The sequence below is a fragment of the Spea bombifrons genome, chromosome 12 (genome assembly GCF_027358695.1).
Source record: "Spea bombifrons isolate aSpeBom1 chromosome 12, aSpeBom1.2.pri, whole genome shotgun sequence".
Taxonomy (NCBI): domain Eukaryota; kingdom Metazoa; phylum Chordata; class Amphibia; order Anura; family Pelobatidae; genus Spea; species Spea bombifrons.
The window spans coordinates 30,703,525-30,720,390 of record NC_071098.1 but is presented as its reverse complement, the minus strand read 5'-3'; the positions used below and the strand labels follow the sequence as shown (position 1 = coordinate 30,720,390).

The window sequence follows — 16,866 nt, the reverse complement described above, 5'->3', positions numbered from 1 at the left end:
AGGTAACGTCTTGGACAAGCAGCTGAGATGTTTTAGCCAAGGTAGAAGAAACAGCTCTCTCTACCCGACTCATTCATTCTACTGTGTCTGGACATTCTCCGCAGGTGAACTCTACTGCTAATACCCTGCGGCGGTGGCAAATAATAAAATACATCCAGCAGGAGTCAACCAGACCATCAACATTTATTTTCATTAGTTCTGTTCGTTATTTTTATGATTACGTTTTATTTGTAGAGCACCAAAGATTCATGAGCGCTATCACAATGAAGGGAGAACAGATAATTATAACATTAGTTAACGGTATCGAAATGAATAAAAACATGAGCATAAACAGGAAATAAGGGGCTTGCTCTTGGGAGCTTACAATCTATTATCAGATTTCTCATTACAGTGATATATATTTGTCACCCTATGGTGCTGATCTTTTAAATAAATTAATTTATTTTTTTTAATTAATAGTAAAAAAATAGGTTATTACAATTACAAACAATAATTTTAAACCGCCATATTGCTCGGCGGCCATATGTTAATATGTGGGCTCAAAGCTGTAAGCCAATCACAATTCTGTCGTACAAAACATATTTTGATGCACTGCCCTACGACTTTTATTTTCCTTGTTGTTCTCTGCACTTTGGAGGTGTTGTAACTTTCTTGTCCACCATACTGTGGCCGTGGCTTGTTCAGAGTTTTTTCAGATCCTATGCTGATCAAATCTAACAGGAACTGACCATAAGTGGCTTTTTGTTGGGTAATGTGTGTTAACCCTTTTGGCTTGCAGGTTCCTTGAAGATTTTAGTGGTTCCCCTCTACGGATGTGAACCAAGAAGATCCAGCCATTCATTGGCTTTTACCAGAGAGCAAAGGAAGATGCTACATACACCTTCGGGGAGTATGGTCCCAGAAGAAGAAGAAGACTGGGCATGCACTGTGACCCTCCAATGGCATTGGCATCAACGCCAATCTCACCAGCATGGTTAAAACGAAAGCTGCATGTAGGTGGAACGCTCTAGTTCATGTCGTTCCAACCTAAGCTTTGTACGAAGTAGTAAATGAAGGAGCCCATGGAACAGTGGGTATCAAAATTCCTAAAAACATCTTGGAAAGATTTACATTATTTTGCTTGCTGCAACACCAGAATCTTTAATAAAAGAGCCATTCCGACCATCTGGTTTGCCCTTCCGGAACCATAGTTGGTCCTTGGCGTTGTATTATGTTCAGGATAGCCTCACTGTGTTGGGTTGGTGGAACCCTCTGGTTCATGCGGTTCCAACCCCGTTCTATTCTCATATATATATATATAACGTACCAGACATATGCAAATCGAGGAGCCAGTGGAGCAGCGGTTAATGGATTCAAAAGTGACGTACCATGTCCTTATCTACGTGTTTCCAGCTAGAACCCTTAAAGTTCTTTGGAACTTCTGGACATTCTGGATTCCCAGCATATATTTTTATATATTATTATAAGGATACTTTATTTTACTGATAAAGAAATATTTATGGTACCTTCCCTAACTAAAAACATATCTGTGCTACCATGTGCTACAATATGGGACTTCTACTGGACAAATACGCTCAAACCTGCCTATAACATTTGTATATCATGCTGTTATAACATGAAGTATTTTCCCCTGATAGTCTGAATGTCGATGTATCCCATGATGTTGTTGGCCATTATTCCAGTCTCTGCTGCATTTCTATTACATTCAGTTTAGGTGGAAATCCTAGTTTTTTATTCGGCAGTGGAATTCTCAGATTTTTGTGTGCGTTTGATCTCCGAATATTCTATTTCTTCCGGTTCAGCCTTGATTCGTGGCTTCATCTTTGAAAAATCCAGGGTCGCGTATTGTAACTCATGGTCAACGTTCATGCGCACGGATCTGTCTTCTGCCATCGTCTCCTGGTCTGGTGGCAGCTTCTGGAAATTCATGGTTGTTTCCTATCAGGAAAAGAGGTATCAGTTACTGTGAAAATAAACTCAAATGCCCTTAAAATACTTTATTTATTGTTTACTTTGCGTAAACATTTTATTTCTATTAGACACAAAATATAATATTCTCATTTATTCTAACCTGTACAGATAGGACCATTAAATACAATACATTTTCTTATTAAGATTCCTTTTGCTCTCTATTTCCTTGTAGTGATTTGGGGAGGAATTACCCTCTGCCTATGTTAAGCCTTTACCTCTCCCGTCTTTATTCTAGAATGGAAATGGTCAAGAGGTTTACTCTCCAACACTACTACAGGAAGACCAAGTCTTGATGACCCTGGTCATCATGGGAGCATAATTCAAGACGTAGTGGTAACTCCAGGTGATATCATAATACTAATTAGCCTTATTTTGCACTTGCTCTTACTCATTTTCTTTGCTTGCTCATCAGGGATAGGCAAAGTGTCCGTGGCAAGGTTTGCGAAGGTCCATAGAACATTTTTAAATTGTCCATCACAGACCCCAGTAGATGTTCACCATGAGCAATGCTGGTGCCCATCCCTGTTGCTCGTCAATATCCAACAAGCAATAAGGTCTGATGCAAGCTTATGATAACTACTTTTAGAGCTCTAGACTTTAGGCTGAAGACTAAATAGATAAAGGATCACATGTGGGGTAGCTTACAGGAGTTGTGTTGCAGTAAATTGCTTCTGAGCCATTCACAATGGAGTTCTGCATGCTTCCTGCTTTCTCTGATTGTTTCTTACTGGAGATACAAAAGAAAAAACAAACCAGGATAATCAGTGGAGTTGTATAGTCTACACAGCTACAATTATCTAAAAACAGCCCCATAAATAATCTTAATCTTATTGTTTAGACATCGACAGCATCACTTTTGCAGTGTTATGCGTGTCATTCCACCTAGAGCGCTCTAGCAAAGGCTGCTAAGCAAGCATTATTTTATTCTTTCCCAAAAAGGACTTGCAAAAGAATAGCAATATTTCAGAAAAAATGATTATGATCTCCTATCGCACCTTTAGAACATACTAAAATGATTCCTGGGCGGTATTTGAAGAATTAAAAAGTATCAGAGACTGCGTTTAGAATTCTGTGTTCATTTGTAGTGATATTATATATAGTGGAGTAGGGTTAAATATATGGTCATTGATTTATCATTGGTCGGTGATACATGGTTTGGTTACGAATGGGGTGGGGTGGCATGACCCCAGCCAGGCCAGAGGTAGACGGTGGGGTCAAGCTCCTCTAGCAAAGAGAGCAAATCTAGAAGTGTGTAAGAAGAAAAAGAACTTGAACCATCCTGGCTCCTGCCCTGGTGCTTATCGAGAGCTGGTGCAAGTTAGATGTTGGGTTTGTGCCCGGGTGAAACTGGCTCATCTACAGAATGCTCTGAATTACCAAAGCAGATATAATAGACATCCATATCTTTCCGTGGTAAATATGACCTTAACGACAAGAACATGTGAAAACTTACTTTCGGAAGAACTTCAGTACTAGTCCTGCTGTCACCAACAGCAGAACTATGATGACGACTCCACAGACGATACCAACAGCGATGGACGAGCTACCTCCATCTTGCTCTATTTCTCAAAGAAAACACAATAACTTTCAGTTGAAGTGGATCAGCCGTTGTCCCCAAATCCTGTTTTACGGATATATTGACTAAAAATAACCCATGTGATTGTGTTTATAGGAGGTTAATATTAGTAATATACGTGTTGCATTGTGTTTATACCATGAGGGTGGCCATCTTAATATCATTCATGATTACCCCTCTCCTGTTGATGGCATTTGGTTCTAATGGGAGAAGGAGGATGGGTGTTGAGAACTGGAAGGTAATTAATATGCTAGGTTTTGGCAACTTTTCTGAAGATTTCTGTCTCTGGAGTGATTTGTTACTAAGCTTCAGTGCTTTTAGTATCTTCTCTGAGTTCTGATCATATTTTTTTCATGTCTTATGCGATGGGCACATTTTAAACGGTTCCTTGTTCTAAAAGCTTACACGGCACACGTATTGTGTAAGCTTTGCAAGGTATTTCAACAAACACATTTCGTCAACACGTCTAATTTCAACAGCTAACCGGTTGTGTACTTAAAGGAACCTCACACTTCAACTTCCCAACGGCCTACTGACTAGGAACCGAGTGAGAAGAACCCGCGTTAAAGAAACCCATTTAAGATCAAAGGTTATATGAAGATAAAGACAGATTAACATGGACTTGCAGTTAAAATTACCCAAAAAAATACTGAAAAGCCTACATTTTTGGAAATAAATACTCACCGTTAAAAAGCTGCAAATTGAGAACACCAATCTCATTAGTACTCTGACACTGGATTACGTAATTTTGTCCGTTTGTTGTCTCCAGAAGCAAGGTGCTGTTAGTCACTGCCTCGCGCTGCTCGGTTTTTATCTCGATGTTCTCGCTTTTGGAAGTAGAGTTATAAAATTTTTGGTTGACCATCCATCTGAGGTTTGCCGTCGGAAACGACTGGATCGAGCAACTGCATTGGATAAGGTTTTCTTTCTTTGAGCAGCTTGAATTCTTCCCTTCCACTGGTTTTGGTTTATCTACGAAAGAAACCTCGGTTTAAGCACTTGGTCGTGTTTCTGCTACACCTCAACCAAACCCAAAGCTAAGCCTAACCTCAACAGGCCGCCAACAACCTTCATGTTCCTGGACATGAAGATATTAATTCCCAACACACTTTTGGACAATGATTCCGTGACCTGGTGACCAAAAGACGCACTTAAGGCTTTGTAACTCACATGTCATCACGACTGTGATAGTCCTTGTCGACTCTGAATAGGAATTGTTGGCCTTGCACGTGTAGTTTCCTTCGTCACGGGACGACACATGGGTCAAAGTTAGTCGTCCATTTGGGGAAGCCAACATAGTGTTGTTAGGCATTATCCAGGACAGGTCAGCTGGTGGGACACTTTCGGCAGAGCAGAATAATGTTAGAGATGATGCCTCCGGGGCATAAACTTTGGAACTTCCATCTAAAGTACTACCTAAAAAAAAAGAATTTGTCCAATTTTAGTGTTTAACTAAAGTTTCTAGGCTCAGAGGAGTCTGTAGAATATACCGTACTTATAGTGTGGCAGAAGCATCTTTATTTCCATCAGGAATGGAGGGGGGGGGGTATGCAGATTCTGTGGATATTCTTCCTGGAACATTTTTTTACCCTGGTCTATGGTGCAGATAATGATAGGTGGTAAATTGGTTGCAATTTCAGACCTAGAGTACCCTGATGGGTTGCATGAGTCTGGTGGACTCCTCTATAATGGGAAGGCAAAGGTTGGCGAGCCATCCAGTACCACATGGTAAGAACACAAACATGGAAGCAGAGGAGGCCTCTTGGCCAGTTAGGTATTGGCTATGACCACTTCCCTCTTGTTAAACCATACTGTTTGGCATGAGACCACAGCAGGTCACTCAACTCCAGGAGGTCAGTTTCTTTTTGAGATGGGCGCCATCACACAGAGCAGACTATTACTCTATCCTTTTGTTACAAGAAAAAAAAAAACTAAACAACAATTTGTGAAAATCTGTATTTCTTTTGACTAATACACACGTGAATTTAATTTTTATGGGATTAGATGCAAATTTAAAAAAATTTCAGAGTGCATATTTTATAGGAAATTCTAAGCAAATTTACAGAATTCTAAACTAACTCCTTTACACAATGCACCCAATAAGTAAACCAAAAAAAATATTATTACCACTTGCATTGGAGATCCTTGGTGTTCTTGGGCCATCTGTAAGGATCATTAATAATAATAATTAATAATAATAATAATAAAATAAATAAAATCTAAAATTCTAAAACATTTTAATATTAATTTTAATCTATAAATTATTATAGTTTCATCCACTGCCGCGGTGGAATTTGGGACAGATAAATCTGCTTTAATGTCAACACAAAAAAAATAAATGAACTCACTACAGGCTGGGGTGAAAGCAGAAGACATTCCCCACTGTGGCCCCCTGATATCTTGTAGGACCCTTTTTAAGTTACAATATTATCCTAAATAGGTATAGATAATGCCTCAAAGATTCAGTTGATAATATTAAAAAATCATCTAAGGAATCTAAGAATTCTTTAAACAGTGCTGATCTGAATTGGGTTGGCCTATTTGCGGAAGTGGTGGAAGTGTTAGCGTGTATACGTGTGTGTTTGTCGTAGTCGGAGCAGGTATACCTCAATCTTCAATAGAAGACAAGACCAGAAGCACAGAAATTCTGTGCAAATATTATTATTACTTTTTGATTTCTTACCCACTATTCCATGGGCTCCCTCATATAATACACCTTCTATACACAGCTTTTAGTACAGCGCATGGTTGGAAACCATAAACCTACATACGGCTGTTTCCATTTCGTTAGTTCTCATCTTATGTAGGGAAATCCGAGCCAGCCATAGATTCAACCAGGATATACAATACCAATAAAATGCCAATAAGGACATATCTCCTGATCCAAATGTATGTGAATATATATGGAACACCACTCACACTCCACGGTGATACGAATGGACTTGCTGATTCTGTCCAATGTATTCTGTGCCGTGCACGTGTATATTCCGGTGTCGTTGGGAGAGACCGTTTGCAGTTTACGGATCAGCGTCTTGCCTGTTCCATATGTTGTTAAGCCACCTTTTACCCATTCAATCTTAGATTCCGGGTTACTGTCTACTGCGCAGATCAGATCGACGTTCCCTCCTTCCTTCACTGCAAAGTATCCTTCCTTCTCTGTGTACGGAGATCCTAACAAAAGAACAGGTTCGTTAAATATATAATGACCACCGGGGAGGACGTATGTAGAATTAGGCATGATGGTATGGACAGTATATACCGCTATACATATCATCCTATCTTTGGGTTATTATATACAGTTCTTAACGAGCCGGTTGGATGGTGGTTCTATAATACAATTATTACAGCATTTTTACATTTGAGATTAAATTGTAATTAATTATAATAACTTTTCAGTTGAGTTATCGGTGCCAGTTTTGGCCACGTGCCGCCCCCTGTCTTTTTCCAAATCTGCCCCAGATGGAAATTGGTTATTGAATACCGGCTGCCAACCCGAGTGGAATCTCCAGCTACTTGATTCATAGTATAACGACAATGCACGGTACCCAACATTTACAATATATGGATATACTTCATATGCTATGTTACCTGTGATGTTAATATTCAGTTCAGGAGGATCTGAAACACAAACACAATGCTGTTATTATTATTGTTATTATTATTACTATTATTTTTATTTATATTATTATTATTATTCTTCATATTATTATTTTTATGATTTTTTTATTATTTTTATTTTCCATTTTTGTTAGCTAAGAATAATATGACTTGATTTTGCTGCAGTGTGGCAACCAACAGAGCACAGTTTATAGAAGCTGTGTTTGGCAATAATCCTCATATAGGGTGTAAGGAAGGTATAGAACATCTAAGCGACGATAAGGGTGGAAATCAAAGAATATCAACAGATCGAGATAATTAAGAACCTTAAAGGAGTTGACTTCCCTACCTTTGAGATTAGAAGATGAACTTCTACAAGTGAAGATAGTCTGTTTATAACCCAACACAATGGTGACACTTGGGTTGATTATTTTTTTAGAAGGCCGGGTTGACAATTTGGTTCATTTGACGGACAAAGATGTTAGCCCACTTAGACACAATGTAGCAGAGCTGAGAACTGGAGTACCTTTTCCAGAAACCTCAACCAGCGTGGGAAACCATCGTCAAATCGCACCACAGCATTAGACAGCTTGTATTATATTCTAGAAATTCATCCCTGAGTGCCACGAACAGGAGCGAACCAACGGGTTAACCACCCGTCTTACTCTAGATCTATAATGTAAAAGCCGCCAACTTACACTCAACGTTTAATCTGGTTTCGTTGTTGGTTGAAGGTCCATATCTGAAGGTCACGCTACATGTCAGCAGAACGTTGTTGTTTTTCCTGGTCGGGGTGAACGTGATGTTTGAGTAGAACGTCTTGTTGCCTTCTCCATAATCCACAGATCCTGGCTGAAATGTTACATTATTTAACAGCTCTGTTCCTTTCCATGTGATGTCTGGAGAAGACCCAGCGCATCTGCCGGGACTGAAACAGGTCAGGGTGACCTCTCTGCCGGCCATCAGTGCCCCCTCAGGAGAGATTTCAGGTTTATCTGTAAGTTCTGGTGGTGGAAGTAAAATTCATGTTAAAGAAGGATAGAGGACGGTTGTTTGGCTTTTGTCCACCAAAAATCCCCAAGAAAGTGTACAATATTATACATTCCTACTGCATCTCTCATGGCTCAGGCCTACCACCGGTCCAGATCAGCCTCTTTATTCACAACAAGGCTGTTGTTGTGGCTGAGAATTTACATTTACATTGATCCAGGTGCCAGGGATCATTAGGTGGGGCCCCCATGCACCGGATGCTAGTATTTATGGCGATCTTGAAGTAAATGGTAGAAACGTATCCGTGTCTGCCCTGCCATACGTTGTGTAGGTCTCACGGTGCAGTCTACACGCATACGGGACACCCATACACTGGATAAATTGATTAGGGGGGGCAGGGCTTTTAAGAAAAAAAATGAAGGTTTAGTTAATTTGATAAGGTGGTTTATTTATATATATGTGTAAATATTTGGGGTTTTTACAGGAAAATAAGTCATCCACATGCAGATATCATGAAACGCCCCACGTGGAGGAATAGAAATACTTCAAATCTCACTCACCTGTCACTTTAACTTCGATCGTTTTCATGTAGTTATACTTAGTTGAATTTTCTATCCTGAACTGGTAGGTTCCGCCATCTCCGGATTGAAGGTCGTTGATGCTGAGGGAGCAGTCCCGTTTACTCACATCCCCCGTCAGGAGGAGCCGGGTATTGGTGTTGGGACCGTTGCCGGTTTTAGAAGCGATGGCCTTCTTCGCAGAGCAGGTGGTATCTTTACACCAGTATCCTGTATCACTTGAAGTTAACTGGTTCGGTACGATGAAAGAGCACGGAATGTGGACGCACAGCCCCCTCTGGGCTTCAACCGGTGATTGCGGTAACAAAATGTCGTATCCTGGAAACTCACTGTCAACATCTGTGAAATGGAATAAAAACAACCACTATCACCGGCGTGTCTATTCTAAAGGTGCTATAGAACCAAAGAAATTGCCCCCAAAAAAATCTAAATAAAAAAGCCCCAGTGTAATATAATTTTATAACTTCCTTAAACTGAATTGCCACGTCTGGGAGATTTCTGAACTAGCTGATCTTTTGTCTCGTTAAATATTAACCCTTTAATAGCCCTTTCCAGCCGAATGTCAGGAAAGAAAGGTAATCTGGATGAAGTCACCTGTGTTCAAGCAGGGATTTAAGATGTGATATAGCAGTGAGAACATGAAGATGTTGGGATATCATTCAATCAGGTGTCAATATGTAGGTGTCAGCTTTGGAATGTATGTCCTTGACAACCTGCCACATTTACCCCAAAAACCCTGAGATTGGGGTTACATAACCATTTGTGGATTAAGATTTACTGGTCTCTGGTCAGCACTCTACACTCAGACATGTCAGTGGATAGTCCAAGGCAGTCATGAAGCCCGTCTTTGCAATAGTGAGACCTGTGACATCATTGGCTTGGGATGCCTGGTATATGATGTCATATCCTGACACGTACATTTAATCATGCTCACTCTCTATAGACCCCATCATCGCATGTATGAAAACAGCTGGGTCAGTGGACCAGAAACAGCCGCGGGTATGGGGCAAAAGGACTTAATTTCATTTGATTAATTTCATCACTTGCACAGTTCACATCTACTGTATAGAGGAGGAAGACCTCTGAAGGTAATACTCACACCAAAGCTGGAGCACCAGGAGGTACCAAATCACGATCCAGGGCATAGGCATTGGCCAGTGAAACCAGTATTCTCTAACCGGCATTGTCATGTATGTCAAGTGGTCTGCAAATACAGGACCTCTTCATACGCTGAAACAGAGCCCACCAATGAATTAGTATTATTTTTTGATATATATATTCTATTTCTATTTATATGTTGTTCCGGGGCAGATGAGCCATTCTAGTAGTAGAAGGTAATGAAGGTTGGTCCTTCACCGGGTCCAGAACCGGATGTGATGAAAGCTCAGCTTCAATCACAGTTAAGTCAATGAACCCTAAAGAAAGAAGGACGAGAAGGGGAGAAAATCGAATTTTTAGCAAACGTTATTTCCACCTGTATTAAAAATAAATTAACTATTAACATAAATGTAAATGTGAAATTTCAATGTGTCGGATAAGTTGACATTTCCATCTTGAATGCTTTCTGTCCCTTTAACCAAATTGTGACCGTGTTGTATTTATGTCCACAGAGCACACGCCATACATGAGCACTTTCTACATAGGTTCGGCCGGAAAATTGGCAAATATTACTTCCTTATTACTCCATCGACAAAGACTCGGCTGTAGTGACTCTCCAATGATGGCAACCAAACAACAGTCATTGTAAAAACTATGATTTCTAAGGAGATAAAGAGTGGCGTCACCTGTACTCAAGCAGGAATTCAGGTGTAGTATAGTCTTTCTTTGCCTGTTAAAGCCTAGGTTTAGGTTGGCTCTCCCAGAGCTTAGCAGCCCCTCTGCCCCATTACCGGGTGCAGATCGCCCTACTGGGAACTTCAAGGATGCGCCATGCAGATGCAGAGGGACTGGTGACATTTGAAGGCTGGTTTATACTATGTGTGGGTGAGGCTCTCCCCAAGCTCTTTAAATGTGTATTGGAGGGAAACGGGTGGGAAATGTGGTTCTCCTAAGAGCCGCTCTCATGATCCAAAGATTTTGACCTGGAGAACTGGTGAAGCACCGCTTCACTCGGCGTCTCCGGGCAAAACCCCAGAGAGTTCCCAGGTATGGTGATCAGGCTCCCCGACACGCCAATTCTCCTGAGGCTTGTTGGAGAGATCAGCAATCCCCCTCGTAACTGGTCGGTGTACACTATATAGACTCCATGGTGCTCAGCATGGTAGACGATGGCCCCGGAGGTAAGTAGTAGGGGTCAGAGCTGGAGAGAACCCAACCAAGATACGTCTCTGACCCCAATATCAGACCAGCTTTCCTGGCATTGTCTGCACTCACTGAGTAGATGAGATTTCTAAAAGTCAAAAGTTGACACAATAAGTTTTTTATTATTAGAGGGACTTTCGTAATAATAACCAAGAATAGGGAGAGTGCAATAAATAACGATGACTTCCCTTTTATCTCTTGTTTTCCAGCACTTCCTAAAACCCCCTCAGTATTACAATGAGCTATTACATCATATTATGGTTTAATTACTTAAAAATTAAAGGGAACTGTCCAATATCATATAAGTGCATTTATTGAGAACACCCAAGTTTTTGCATTTTTCGGTTATTTTTTCAGTTGTACGAATTGGCAAATAAACCAAGTAATGTGATTAAGGAACATCAGAAAAAGTAGAAGAAGACACTTTGACTTCTGCAAACGTTTTAGAATAACTCAAGGGGTTTCTCCACTTTCTGAGACACGTCGGTTTTGGGGACAGCACCCAACCAGGGCCCACAATCCTCTGTTCCTCTTTCTTATTAAACCATCTGTCTCACCATCTATGTGTTTCATCGACACTTAGTAGGAACACAAATATATATTTGTTTTTTATTCCTTGGTTATTTCCCGATTTAACAAAGCCCCGGGAATTCTAGATTCCGTGACTTCAAAGTTTTATTTTCACGTGGGAAGCTCTTATTGTCTTAAACAGACTTTGATTCCCTTATTGCAAATTGTCATCTTCCGTAAAGGCAACTTCCGCAAATGCTTACCCGTATTTTTTTTTGGTCAGAAGTAAACTTGGTCAGACTTTTCCACTTGTTCAAGAGACAAATTAAATATCAAAACAGACGTAAATATTTTAAGGTAGCGATGGTCCTAGAGCTAGTTATGGGGTTACCACGTCTGCTGTAGGATCTCAAAACTTGAAGAATCAGATTACATTTGGGGCTTTTAAACCAAGCCTGGGATTTAGCGACTATGACTCAGTTATGGAGTCTTTAATCAAAGGTGATACCTCTTATTGAGCCAACACAAAAGAATAACTTAAAAACCACATAAGCTTCAGAGGTCTCATCTTCTCAGACTTCAGAAGTCCCATCTTCTCAGACTTCAGAAGTCCCATCTTCTCAGACTTCAGAAGTCTCATCTTCTTGCACTTCAGAGGCCTCACCTTCTAAGACGTCAGAGGTCTCATCTTCTCAGACTTCAGAGGTCTCATCTGCTGGACCACCGGAGTCCTGAAAGCTTATGGGACTTCACCTTGTTCCTTTGTTGACCCAATAAATTGTATCATATTTGATGAAAGACTCCATCTTCCCTTGGATCGATACGGTTATATCCACTTACCTATTCCTTACTTTATTCAAAATTAGGTCACCTATATTCAAGCAGAGATGCCTTCACCCTCAGGGTCTGTCCGTTCTTCATCAGGTTCTGAAAATGTGTCCCTCATCCTAGGAATCTGCCCCTTTTAAGAGGATAATCTAATCCTGAGAATCTGCCAAAGCACCTAGAAACTGATGGAAAACCCCCAAGACAGGAGGACACATCTCATGATGTCTCGGCTATTTCCCGCCGCATATTGATGTAGAAGTCATTTCTTTAAATTAGCAAAACAAAGGAAAACACAGAATACATTTTTAGTACTAAGCATGCGCTTTCACCATTTTGTAACATATTAGTTAATTCAGCTAATACAACGGGAAGGTTTTGTTAAACAAATTTTTTGTTATCACAAAGATAACAAACTCTCAGGAGTCACATACTGGGAAATATCACATTTGCATTTTTCAAGAGATAATGGCCTACGAGCTCAGAAACTGTACGAGTGCAACAAATTCTTCCTGTTCTGTATACATTCTATGCATTACGCAATATTGAGCGTGCATTACTGTCTCATAGGCATATAACATATTATATAAATAGTTAAATAAGAAATTTCAAGGCAGAGACTTAGACGTAATGTAAGGACGTTGGACTTTACTGAGAGGGTGGTAGATAAGTGGAACAGCCTCCCAGTAGAAGTGGTAGAGGGTAATACAGTGAGGGGTATTAAACATGCATGGGATAGACATACGGCTCCTGAATCTAAGACGGGACCAACGACTGATTAAGGTTTGAATCTTTACATCAGGAGAAACAGGCAGACTAGACGGGGGCCGAATGGGGCCGATCTGTTGGGAGGTTCTATGTTTCAATATAGTACATTTACAATACAGACAGTTTAAGAGCATCTGTGTGTTCTGCATGCAGGTGCCAAAACTGCACCAAAAGATATCGACAAAATACCAGATATTGACCACAAAATATCGATTTCACCCCGTCCAGATTTCCATGCACACAAAAAAACTGCTGAAAAAGACGCTTTTTAATCAATTTACCCCTTTCCCTGTTAGCTACGTCTTGTTGCAACAACCAAACGTTACGCCACGTCTTGAGACATATAATTAAGATGTTCGTCAACCGATGAAAAACTCTTGCCACCGTGAAAACATTCTCTCGATTCTCTCCTTCAATTCAAATAGGTCTTACCTACCCACTCCTCAACAATCTTAAAACATTTGTGATATATATAACATTTTTATATTATTATTACTATATTAATATTTTTATATTATTATATTAATATTTTTAAATTATTATTATATTAATTAATATTATATATATCTTATTATTATTATTATTATTATTTTTGTTGTTACCTTAATAAATTCTGTGTCTCCTCTTACCGATGTCTCGTTCTTGTCTTTTCTCTTTTCGCTGTATCACCGTTCTTCTTCTTCTTCTCTTTAATCTTTTTTAATTCATTCTCTCTCTCATCCCTTGTCCGATTCTCACGCTCTCCGTCGCTTGTTTTTTTTTTCGGGTTTGTCGCTAGTTTTCGCTCGTCCCTTTCGCCCTCTGTTTAAGTCCTCTCCCCTGCACTGTATGCTTAGATTAAGAACCACCTCGGGGACATCCGACAGAGAAAACACAGAAAAAGCAGAAGTCAAAAACCGGAGAACGGAAAGATAGATCCCTCAACAAAACCTCCTATTCAGCTTGACCTGTGACTCAGCCTAATTAGGCAGAACATTTGACTTTTGCCAGCTGCTCTATCAACAAAAAAAAGGTTCTTTGTTGGTGTCTCTGTCATCAATATTTTTCTGTACATGGCAACTCAAGGTGCCGGTTAATTGTACCGACAGCTCGATTTACAGCTCATAGAAATAGTCCGCCAACATTCCATAAAAGGAAGTGGGTGGAGCTTCGGGGACAAGGGAATATCAATTGATTACCTTTAAGTCCGTGTGCCTCGTCCGCGTTCACATAGTGTCTTGAGCCATAAACTTCGTCCCTAATTTTATTTTTCTTTACTTTTAATCTACACCAAGCCATGTAGAACAGATGCCTCCATAAGTGACCCTGTTTAGGAGGAACAGTCCCACTTTGGGGCACAAATGACCATTTTTCATCCCCGATGCCCCTCTCTCCTCCCCTGATGCCCCTCTTTTCTAGGAGGTCGGAATGTTAGCTGGGTATGAGGGGATCGCAGGGTTCTACAGCCCTAAAAGCCCCGATAATGTGTATAGAAACAGCAGAGGATGGAAGACAACCTAGTTGTGCCACATTCAGCCACAGGTCTCAGATTGGGCAGTATAAAATATGTAATGAAACATTGCCAGCGCAGTAATACAGGTATTATGACACTTTCCCTTTAAGAAGTTTTTTTGGGGGGGTTCCACTCATCTCGTTCCATGTGACATTATTAGCAGGGTTATCATTGCCGAGGAACTCTCTGCATGGAATCGCAACCTTACAACATTTCTGCCGTATGATTCAGAAATACTATTTTATTATTTTTCTGCTTTTTAGAAAACCGTCATAAATAGGCACGGTACCAAAGAAACAGAAGAAGGAAGTAATACAAAATGAACTGAACCGTAGATACTACAGAAAATAGAGAAGTAGAAAAAAAACCTGAAACCATGAAAAGACGTGGCTCAGAAATGTCAAGATGCACAACTGGTGCGCGTCCTCTCAATGTGCCTTGCACTGGGCTGCTTTTTCAGCTCGCACCTATGGATGGAACCTATTTTGACCTTGCAGACCAGAGTTCAGAAGAGACTATCCTGAAAATACGTTCTTCCTCATACATGGGGTGGCTTTCCTTTGTCAATACGATATTTGAATATGTTAACGCGGGTAATATGTGATACCCCAGAGTGCACCCAGTAGAGTAGGGTAGATTGTGATAGGTCTACTTGAACAATCTAGATGAAAACCACCGGCTAAAGGGGCACCTCGAACATGAAGGTCTTAAATTTCAAATTCGAGAGATTCTGAAAGAAGGTCACAAGGGAATTTAACCATGGCAACGTCCACCAATCAGACATCGACTTCATGTTGTCTTCTTACTTCTTATTGTCTATATTGGCTCGATGAGACTGATGCCAGTCTGGGGCAGGTAAGGAACTGTCGAGGAACGTATCCAAAGAGTGGTGAACATGTCAAGGAAGCCCCAATTACAATGTCTTCTGACGACCATCTTAACTCCCCATTTTTTGGGACCGGCCAACAAAACCAGACTAAGCTGTGTTAAAGTGGTATCTCCATATGCTTTCTGGCTCTCATCGGGAGTGTTAGAGGGTAATACAGCGAGGGTATTAAACATGCATGGGGTAGACATACGGCTCCAGAATCTAAGACGAGACCAACGACTGATTAAGGTTTGAGTCTTTACAGCAGGAGAAACGGGCGACTAGATGGGGGCCGGATGGGGCAGATTATAGGTTCCTTTGCCATTGTTTCTCTAAATATGGAACATAATACCTCTTATTCTAATACAGGAGAAGCATGTCTATTTACAGCTTAGCAAAACCCAAACTAGAAAGTTACCCCCCACCCCACTTCAGTAGAGAATGGACAGTCCACATGTCTCGATCCCATGATCTCCTGGCCAGGGTATAACTGAGGACCCCAGAAGTGTAGCTCAACAATAACTGGAGGCTCCGTATGTTGGCTACCCCTGTTGGCTACAACATATAACAGTTTTTCATACAGTTTTTAAGAAATTCTATTAAATTAGCAGCTATTGGGGTGGCATCTATTGCATTCTGGGATACAATTGGTTGTTCTTCACTACCAATATCATCATCATCATCATCCTACCGTTACTGTTTCACACCCCCCCCCATATTAATTCACGACAACAGAACGCGTCTTTGTCTTGGAACGGAAATCAAGAGGCCACGTATCGAGCATGCCAAGAGAACGATGAAGAAGCCGGCACACGGCGGACGGTTACCTGTCCCGCACTCACGGCAAGCAGTTCTGTGAAGTGCTCAGGATGTGGCATTCACCAAGCAGACAGACGCCCAGCCGAAGAGAGACATGAGATGTCTACGCTGGGTCGGGTGAAGTTAGGGGGAAGGTGGGAGACGCTCCACTCACACAGAATCGGAGGCAAGTGGGAATTCCCACAACCCGTGTGTTCCGTCTCAGGACAAAAGGGGCCGATTGCGCAACCACGGATTAAGTGAAATAGATGCCGCCTGGGCTAATTCCCCTTTAGTGTTGTCGGCGCGGCCATGTCGGGGTTAACTGATACGCAAGAATCTCCATCATCCTTTCCGGATGCAAATAGTTAGAGACGCAGCGCATTGCGGGGGTCCGGCGATAATCAACAACGACGGCTGATAAAATGGAACCCGCTCGGGATGGAGAATCCGGCGCTCGCACAGCAACACGCGCGGCGACATCTACGGCGATAAAACCGTCCGCTCTGTCTAACGCGCCGGGAAAAAGGGAGACGTTTTTTTAGACGTTTGCACCAGAATCACTTTTTTTATGCATAAAGCTCACCGGGTC

The 16,866-nt window shown here is 41.1% G+C and overlaps 1 protein-coding gene across 1 annotated transcript; it reads right to left on the bottom strand.

Moving 5' to 3' along the window:
- Positions 1-1,727: 1,727 nt before the first annotated feature.
- LOC128469733 (sialic acid-binding Ig-like lectin 10) lies at positions 1,728-9,662 on the bottom strand. The gene is made up of 11 exons (XM_053451534.1): positions 9,647-9,662; positions 8,695-9,051; positions 7,843-8,148; positions 7,136-7,165; positions 6,467-6,718; positions 5,675-5,710; positions 4,718-4,963; positions 4,232-4,519; positions 3,425-3,530; positions 2,617-2,698; positions 1,728-1,938 (listed from the first exon to the last, which is right to left on the bottom strand). Exons 1-11 carry the CDS (start codon positions 9,660-9,662, stop codon positions 1,732-1,734), a joined length of 1,926 nt encoding a protein of 641 aa, XP_053307509.1. The 3' UTR covers positions 1,728-1,731.
- Positions 9,663-16,866: the final 7,204 nt, after the last annotated feature.

Bases quoted from the DNA above. Each gene is read 5' to 3' on its own strand.
- LOC128469733 (XM_053451534.1), bottom strand. The intron at 6,719-7,135 runs GTAACATAGCAT...TTCTTTTGTTAG, and splicing joins ACTGAATATTAACATCACAG to GATCTCCGTACACAGAGAAG. The intron at 4,520-4,717 runs GTGAGTTACAAA...TTTCTTTCGTAG, and splicing joins TATCACAGTCGTGATGACAT to ATAAACCAAAACCAGTGGAA.